The sequence below is a fragment of the Zingiber officinale genome, chromosome 7B (assembly GCF_018446385.1).
Source record: "Zingiber officinale cultivar Zhangliang chromosome 7B, Zo_v1.1, whole genome shotgun sequence".
Lineage (NCBI taxonomy): Eukaryota > Viridiplantae > Streptophyta > Magnoliopsida > Zingiberales > Zingiberaceae > Zingiber > Zingiber officinale.
Genome location: NC_055999.1, coordinates 43,978,302 through 43,987,959, shown reverse-complemented (window position 1 = coordinate 43,987,959; position 9,658 = coordinate 43,978,302). Strand labels below are relative to the sequence as shown.

The following is a 9,658-nucleotide window of genomic DNA, read 5'->3' as shown; positions in this document are numbered from 1 at the left end:
TAGGTCTATCAGTGGATTTTGGTCAAAATCTACTGATGGACCTAGAGTAATTAGATTTATGCAAACTTTCAATCACTACGAAGGATTGAGCGAGAAAAAGGTAGATATGACATCAAATCTAAATTTTGATCAAGGAAGAAAGTGGGCCTGATATGATCGTATATTAGGCCCAACGTGCTAATACCTACCATATCAACCTAATATGCACGAGCAAGGTCTAGCTGAAATTTAGCATCACAGTGGAGCACCTTGCAAACTGATTAAGTAATCATATTGCAGTTTAGTATCATATTGCATGTGTTGTTCAATATTTCTTCTCCACACATCCAATGACACCATAAACACAATTTTTGTCATCACCCTTTGCTACAAAACTATAGTTTGTTTTTATACATGACAACCCTATTTTACAGTAATAAATTTATACATACATCACTTAATCTTTATCTTTCTTCTTCTACTAATTGTACCCTTGCTAAAAATTTATCCTTCAACGCCGAGGTTCTTGATCGTTGTTATCCTTTGAACTTGTCTCTTAAAACTCTTACGACAATATCTCTAAACCCTAAATAGTCTTTTGCAATCCCGCGAAACAGCACGAGGAGGTGTGACAAGCGAAGGAGGTTCATGATCATTTCATGTTTATAAGACTAGGAAGAAGGATAGAGGGAAAGAGAGGGTGAGACCATGTGTATCTGAACCACAAAATGATTTTCAATTAAAAATGTAGCTTGGATTCTTAGAAAATGTTGAATGATAAGAGGAGGTTGGCGAGAGGGGTAAAAAAAGGAATTACATTTTTTGTGTGCGCCTTTTGGTATAAACAGAACTACGATACGTCATTTGGTAAATACCATATTCAATGTAAGCCTTTTGGGAAAAAATCATTTACTTCATATTATCTTATGAAGAATATGAACCTTTATTAATATTAATTTTTCTTTTCACACTACAAATAATTTTAAGACTTATTAGTAATTTTCTTTAATTATTTTTATATAAAAAAATATGCATTCTCTTTAGTCTCATATCTTAGGATTGACAACACCGCGAGTGGAGAACCTTCGACGTTAGAAAGTATACCTTTCTTAGTCTTTTGACTAAGATCAAGTGTAGTGTTTGTTCTTATCAATTTAATATCTGATATAACAAATTAAATTAATTTTGTATGAGGGAGAGTTCATTACAGTAGCTTGCTCTTAGGATTCTTGAGCGTCGCTCTACTGCATAGGTTTGACGTACCCTTGTGGGCCTAGGATACTAATTTATGCATATTTATGTATTATATTACACATACAACATGTGTGCACGATGACTAGTCTATATAAAACTTGCTATAGTTTTATTATAATAATCATCAAATCATGTTTGTTTCAATTCATTGAGATCGGCTAGAAGAACTAGGTCAATACTAATTACTTTTGCCTCATTCGGTTAGTCCAATCAATCATTTCTTCCACCAAAAAAAGGTTCTCAAGAACTACAGCTCATACGACCAAAAACAGAAAGGAAATACGACAACTCATAAGATGCCTGGAAATTTTTAGCAGATTGTACTATTCAAAGAAATTTATAGGTTCTAAAGCAAAAATGCTGCTTGACTTGAGCTGCATGAAGAAAATTCAAATTGATCTTGAGTGCCAAGTAGTAAGGCTCCATAATGAAAACTGATCATGACTAAAATGTAGCATAGCACTTTATTCATTCTTCAGCAGCACTAGCAGCGCTTAAATCGACGCTGAGATCGAGAGTCTGTAGAGGAAGGAAAAAAGGATTCTAAGTACTTGTTCAATAGAACAATAATGAAACATATGAAAGACTTCAAAAAACTGGATGGGTGGATTAAGACAAGATTATGCATCGAAAAGGAAACTATGCAATAATGAGCAATCTGCACAGACGTGTGTATCACTAGAATGCAACCTTTGTCTATATTACAGAGGATTCGCTGCCTATACAAGCAATTTATTTAGAAGAAATAGCAAAACTAAGGTAAGAACAAGTTCTCTGGTTAGTATGCCAAGCATCATGGGAGTGTATTGGGGAAATCAAAATTTATGAGCATCATTTTAAAAGTATTACCTTTCCAGTGATTGCAGTGTACATAGTGAGCACGTCCATCACAGTAGATTCGAAGTGGGTGGTTGGATCGTAACTCTACAGTTGATAGACTTGGTCAACCAACATGAATTAAGAATGTCTCACAGAACGAGGAATTGTGTCAAAACCACTTACAGTTGAAATGAAGCAATTATCAACTGATGGATCATTGGAAGGTTCATATCTATCGTAAGTCTCGAAGAATATCTCATCTATTGGTCCAAGAAGATCAATCCCAGGCTTTAGTTCCACCTCTGGCTTGTCAGTCTCAGCTTCTGTCAACACAAAGGCAATATACTTCCCTTTGGGGGCAACGTTGTGCGAGTAAGAACAGCAAAAAAGATACCTGTCCAGCCAAAAGAAATGGCAATCATGATAAGTCGTGAAGTAGCAAAAATGGCCTGAAAGAAAAGAGAGCATCTAACAAAGATCGGTACTCACATGTCAGACTTGCGTCCAAGTTGTTTTTGTGGCAATATAACCTGCACTGAATGGGACTCATTGGTATTTGGAATTGGATGGCTCATAATAGCAATAGCCCTTGCAACCTTTCCCACCTTCTGAACCTGTCAATCAAAAGCCCACTTATAATGTTGCATGATTTGAACTTTTTTCCATGATTACAATTATGATGGATTTACCTCAACAAGGAATCAAGTGTTTTTCAACCTGAATTAAAGAAAATTTACCTTATTTGGCAAGTAGGAAGGATCACACACAACTTTCTTGCATCGAGCTGTTTCTCCTTCTGAAGTCACACCACAAGCTTTCCCTTCGGAATCAAATTCAACCTGAAAACAGTACATTGAGCTATGACAAAAAAAAAAGAAGTAGAATAATCCAGGCATGAAATGCTATAGCAATGAAGATAACGGCATCTACTTTTTATACGGATTTACTTCAAAGCAATGACAATAATGAGAAGCAAAAATTATACCTTGCATTCAGGTTTATTCAGCATATATGTCCCACCATAAACAGCACTAAGACGTGCAAAAGCCTGTAATTTCAGAGAAATTTAAGGATTAATAGAAAAATCTTAAAACAAAAAAAACCAAAGAGTTGTGACTAACCTGGGGTAGCTCTCCTAAACCATACAAAGGATATATGTAGGGTGAGCCTCCTTGAAAACGCAGAAGAGACTCAGCATACAACTAGTACAAATATATGTAAATTTGTCAGAAATTAATGGAGAAAGAAATAATATCTGACATAGAGAAATCCATAACAAGTTCAATTCAGCAAGCAATTACCTTCATCCTTTTCACAGTATCTAGTGCAGGTTCATTTAGATAACGATCATCCCTATGAAGGGCCAAAGCATGGCCAATGAAATCAACTGTGTTGTCATCCAAACCGTATTTTCTGAATAGCATAGAGAAGTTTGAGTTAGTTTTTAGCAAGCGGATTGGGTAGATTGTTATGATAAAAATCAGGAAAAATAAAGGTGTTAAGGCACCAACATGAAAGCCATCTCTGATACAAAGAGCCAGTGAACCAATAATTTCTAAATCAGCAGAAATAATGATCAAGATAGCAGACCTAAATTTATTGGAAGACAGACCTATGTATTAAAATGAATATATTCTGAAAATAGTAAAGCACTAATGATCAGGAAACAGTCTAGTCATTAAAATTCCACCTTCCTACGAGACCGAATCTCTTAAATATCGGCTTCTCTCTTCAACTCAAGCACTTGGATCAGCTGCATGCATCCTGTCAAATAGCAGACGAAATTCCAAGTTCTTCCCTCAAGCATTATTGGTGGGGAAGGAACTTTATATTTGTCTGCACAGTCCCAGTACTCCTAGTAATAGTACAAGAACCCACCTTCACTATTCTTTCTTTACTATTTGCTACTCCAAAAGCTGCTACTTTGATTGGAGAGTTGCCACTGGCACTGGTCATCGATGTTATTAGCATTATGCTACTTTCTAAGGTATGTGTTTATGACACAAAAATTCAGTTTATTTTCATTCATAAGAAACCATATGTACTAGTACATAAAAATTTATGACAAGTACGATCCTTCTTGCCAAGACAACCTAACATTTTAATATGAACTTTGAGAAGAAAGTATGTTGTATTCAGAAAAAGATTTTAAGATTGCCTTAAGGTCCTAAACCTCCTTATAATATGTACACACATATTGGATGAAGAAAATGTTGTTTAAAGATTTCAGAATCAGAATCTTGTCCAGTCTCATGTAAAAAAGAATATTCATGTGACCATCGAACATAAATCTATTTATGAGAAGATGCATATCTGAATAGAAGACTACTGAATCCGCATCCAATAAATGCTTAAATTACATTAAGCAAGGATATTTTTTTATTGAGTATCCTTAATATTATTATTAAATAGAGAAGATAGAAAGACTCTAGCTTGCTATGCAATTTGTGTTAGTTTTTACACAATACTCAGATAAAATTACAAGGAATTTTTTGGATGTAACTAATAGTCTAAAAGAATGGATACCCACGAGATCAGTTCTTTCATTGTTACTCTTGTCAGGTTCAATCCTTCATGTGTTTTTGGATCACTCTCATTATAGTTTTGCACATAGATGAAGAATTTCCGAGCTCGGCGTTTTTCAAATAAGCCCATTAATGGTGATTTTAGTGCTTCCATATCATTGGCAGGAACCTTGTGAACCTATTGCAATAGACAGGTGAAGAAATTACTAGGCCTAAGCATTCTGAGCTACCAAAAAATTTGACACAGTGCAACTTATTGAAAATAAATAAAGGAAGATTATCAATACCTTTCCTTTATTAAAGACGTAGCTTCCATCTACAGCTTTGAAAGACAGATATTTTGTAACATCAGTATGTATCAGTGTGCGTACTAAAGTACCATTAGCCATCATAAACTAATCAACCACAAAGAACACAAATTAGCATGAGAAGATTGAGATTTCTGGAGAGATACTTGTAAAGAGAAATTCATCAAACAGTCTAAAACATTCTATGTTTAAAAAAAATAGCCAAACATTTTTTTTTATTATATTACAGATTGTTCAAATGCAAATTAATGGGACTAGAGACCTTGAAATTACTAGAAATGAAAAGAGATGAAAATCAAGAGGTCATATCAATACACATTTGAACGATTGTGATGTATTTATCATCATAATAACACAGAACTTCCCTGTAATATCCAAACAAATGAATTTTTAAGCCAGCACTAAACTCTACAGTTATCAATAACACCAAAGCATTGGAAACAAACAACAAAGAGAACCTTTGGAATCATGTCAACATTGTAATCTCTACTGGGACCCAGACTTGATGGAGGCTTATCACTATCCCTGAACCTTTTCCATAGCTGCAAAAGAAAATGAAATTTTGGTAAGAACAAGGAAATAATAGGTGTCTAATGATCTATTACATCATGACTTATAACTTAAGTTGAGAATAAGCATGATCAAATGACAAAGAGTACATAGAATCTCTTATATAGAATTTTATTGCTCTGCAAGAAAGCCATTTTCATCTATCAGGGAATTGTAAGGCACGAGAGGCATGTAACTTCTTATTCACTAATACTTTCCAATAAGCATGAGTGCTGAGAAAAAAACAATTCCACCATATTTAAGCATCTCTAAGTGTTGTTTCGACTAAATGCCTATTTTTAGCAACTCCAAATTCTTACTTGGATGAGATTGAGTGAGCTTGACTCTCCTCCATAGTAATCATTCCTATCCATATGAAGAACCTAACACAATACATAAGTGAATTTCTTTTAGCAAAATGATAAAAATGTTTTTAGCAAAATAATAAAATATCACTAACAAGAAAATAATAGAGTAGAGTTTTCACATATTTTTCCTTAAAAAGAAAAATCCATATACATACGCTAATAGTCTATCAATAGAAGCTACGATTTGTATTATCTGAATGAAATATTAAAAAGCCATCACTTATGCCAAAGGTTTCTTTTCATAACATCAGACTTAGGAATTCTTAAGAATCAAATAATTGCACTTGTTAAACAAAAAACACTCTAGGAATAATCAAGTTTTTTACTCAGGGTCTTCTTTTGTCATCTGATTTCAGATTTCTTAAGAACTAAAACACATGTCAATATATTAACTTTGATACTTATGATTCCAAAAGGGAAAATGCCACATGATAAGTATATATCTCAGTATAACCTCATTGAATCGGGTACAACTGCCACGAAGTGTATGAAAACTAACAAAAGGTTTGGGAAAGAATAAATTTGCACAAGGGAAAATTCCCTCTATTTTTCCATAGATATTAAGAGAAAAAAAAATCAAAATCGTTTAACATATGATATAACGTGTGGAAAAAAAAAACACCTAGGCCATGCCTAGTGGAATGGACTACCATGCCTTATTGCTTAAGAGAACTAGATTGTGGTCAATGGGTAGTATATTCCCATTTATTTGTTAAAAACAAGAACAAAGTTATCAACAAACTTCCCTTTAAGATGTCATAATAAACAATAAAAATCTCAATGTTATACCCGAAAGATTATCCCTATTTAAAGCACAACAAATCTAAGTGTAACATTCTCATGCATTTGCATCTAAGCAGAAACCTACTAAGAGGAATGAAAGAAGCTGGCATTTTAGAGAGACACACTTCCCTATGCCAACCCATCCCATTCGTTACACCCACCCAAATATTTCATTTTCAAGCCACATCCAAAAATGATAGAGAACTCATTAAAGAGTATGAAGGTTTGCAAAATTTGACAATATAAATGTCCAAAAAATGAGTCGAAGATCAGAATTCAAGTCAAAACAGAATATAATAACAATAACAACTCAAAAGTATTGAATAGTAAACAATTTATGCCAAGAAAGGCTAGAATTAAATATGAAAAAATGTTCTTTGATTGCTCCAAAAGAAATAGAAAAATGACAATACTGAACTAACTGAACGTCTTTCCAATCCTTAGGAAATAATCAGGAAGCAATTGTGTTGAATGCAAGTGTTAGTATGACTAAGAAAGGAAGGAACAACACTGCGCCGAAATCACAATAACCTTGCCCTTTGCTACCAGGATCTAGTCCGATCAAAAAACCATTTTGCAAAGTTAAATTTCAAATTATGGTAACACTGGACATATTTTCTTCAAACATAAGACAAACAATATCCCTCGAAGGCATTCTTAAACAAGACTTCCAGATCAAACAGAAAGTACCCGATAAGAACATCTAGATCCAATCTTCAAGGTATATGCATTCAAAATAAAAGAAAGACAACTGTTTATTAGCGAATACGCAACATGAGTGCAAAAAGTACAAAGATAACCACGATCGAAAACAGGAAATGCAAGGCAGAATTTTGATGACATAAACGGGTCGCTAGCGAGCAAATTAGCGCAACGATAATTATAAACACAAGATCCAACCGATCCCTGGAAAGACAATGACATCGGAGGGAGGGGGCAGAAAGGAGACCTTGAGGCGATCAACGGAGAGGAGGCCGCTGAGAATGCATTCCTTGAGTCCGGTTCCAAGGACGATTACGTCGTATTCCTCATCCATGGCGATGACAAGAGTGGGGCGGGTGATCTATCTCCGAGAGATGAATCAAGATCGACGAGACGGCGAGTTGCCAACGATAGAAGAGATCCTTCGCGGTTGGAACAGGACCGATTCTTTAAATCCGGTCCAGAAAAGTGCATGTATCCTACAGAACCCAGGGGCAAAATAGATATTTACCTTTTTTTAATATTTTACAAAAATAGTTGATTTATTAGGGCAATCGTCTTAATTGTTTGTGCTTTTATCTGATCATCCCGAGGACATTGATAAAAGGCGGATACGTTCATTCTCAACGTCTCCGTCAACCTATCTCATTACCAACACGGAGGAGCCTTCTGAGAGCGGATCTCCTAATCCATAAAAAAATAGATTAGGAGATGGACCACTCTCAATTACGGTCAGATTGTAATTGTGATCCGGTCGCAATTGATTGTGATTCCTCTCTGGATTTGTCGTTCCCACTAGGTTATAGTTTGTATTAGACCGGGTGACCGGAGGTTGCCCCTTGCTCAGTGCCCGACATCCTGGACACTTGCCCACTTCCAGCAGTCTCAGGTCGCCCACTCCGACACAAACTATAACCTGATGGGATGGTGAATCCAAGAAAGGATCACAACTAATTACAACCGGATCGCAGTTACAATCTGACCGTAATTGGGAGTGGATCATCCCTTGATCCACTTTTTTATGACCAAGAGATCTAGTCTCGATCAGCCTTTGTGAGAAAGTCCGTGTTAAATCCTTTCACATAGGGTTATAAACCAATTAAATAATGACAAAAAAAAAAGATCGATATATTATTAGATCACTTATATATATATATATATATATATATATATATATATATATATATATATATATATATATATATATATATATATATATATATATTAAGAAAACTCTATACTCTCAAATATTTTAATAACAGAATGTGATGATTTTCAAATACATAACACATTTAGAATAATGAATTGTTTCAGTTCAAAAAGACTATCAAGTCAAATATGAACTTGAAATTGAATCTGAAGAAGCTATGATACATATAGGAGAAAATTACTTAGGCGATATAAATAAAGCAGCATGGGAGACATATAAATAAAAGTTCATAGAAGACAGTACTAGAATAGCAACTCAAGAAAAATAATATCCTAAATTTTTGTTATACTATACATCGCCTACTAACAACCAAAGATGCTAACATGGGTTTAGTCCTAAGACAGCGAGAGGTAAAGCGAGACTTAGAGTAATTACAGCTTCTAAATTGGAATCAGATCAAACCATTTTGTAATGACTTTTTGGTTCTAAAAGCAATCTCTGGAAATTATTGCAACCCTAAATTAGAAGAAAGACTATTTAGTAAATTACCATATGATTTAGGAAAAGAAATCCATAAAGCATGGATAGACATGAAAGTACCCCCACAATATGATAACATAGAGATAAAAATACAACACATTATAGCAGTACTAAAAGAAAAATACCATACATACAAATACAAAAATAACTTAAAAACCAACATTATGGTTTTTGTAGTAAAATTTATACTCTACAATAATATGGAGTCAATCAACATAAACAATACAAAAGAAAATGACAACAGCCTCGTAGGCATATTATACAGCCACGACACAAGGGAAACCCAAAGAAAGTATATTTTGTTCAAAAAAGTAAGGAAAGGAAGCCCTCCTTAAACAAGATAAATATGTAAGGAAATATAAACCTAAGAAAACGTATGCAAACACCATTACATGTTTCGCCTGCCATAAGCCAGGACATCTTTCTCATCTTGTCTTACAAAGAAAAACCTTTATACAAGAGAAGCTCAACTAATAAATAGTACAAACATGGATTTAGTAGAAATATAACCAAATGTCTCTGACACATCCTCAATATACTCAATAGTATCCATTGACAACTTGGAAGAAGTCCCATCTTCCTCAGATTATAAATTAATAAATTCTTTTTTACAACCACTAAGGCAAATTGACAAATATGGTTTCCCTAGAGATATATTACAAGAAAATTTAAATGACTTAG

At 34.3% G+C, this 9,658-nt stretch overlaps 1 protein-coding gene and 1 pseudogene across 1 annotated transcript; one reads left to right on the top strand and one right to left on the bottom strand.

The window, feature by feature from the left end:
• Window positions 1–1,079: 1,079 nt before the first annotated feature.
• On the top strand, window positions 1,080–1,247 carry LOC122007445 (annotated as a pseudogene).
• Window positions 1,248–1,434: 187 nt separating this feature from the next.
• On the bottom strand, window positions 1,435–7,724 carry LOC122005714 (guanosine nucleotide diphosphate dissociation inhibitor 2-like). Its single transcript, XM_042560852.1, has 13 exons — window positions 7,535–7,724; window positions 5,755–5,817; window positions 5,344–5,427; window positions 4,865–4,972; window positions 4,583–4,755; window positions 3,354–3,465; window positions 3,174–3,254; window positions 3,038–3,100; window positions 2,790–2,891; window positions 2,542–2,666; window positions 2,236–2,446; window positions 2,083–2,157; window positions 1,435–1,752 (listed from the first exon to the last, which is right to left on the bottom strand). The coding sequence occupies exons 1-13, from the start codon at window positions 7,619–7,621 to the stop codon at window positions 1,702–1,704; spliced, it is 1,335 nt and encodes a 444-aa protein (XP_042416786.1). The 5' UTR covers window positions 7,622–7,724; the 3' UTR covers window positions 1,435–1,701.
• Between the last annotated feature and the right edge of the window lie 1,934 nt (window positions 7,725–9,658).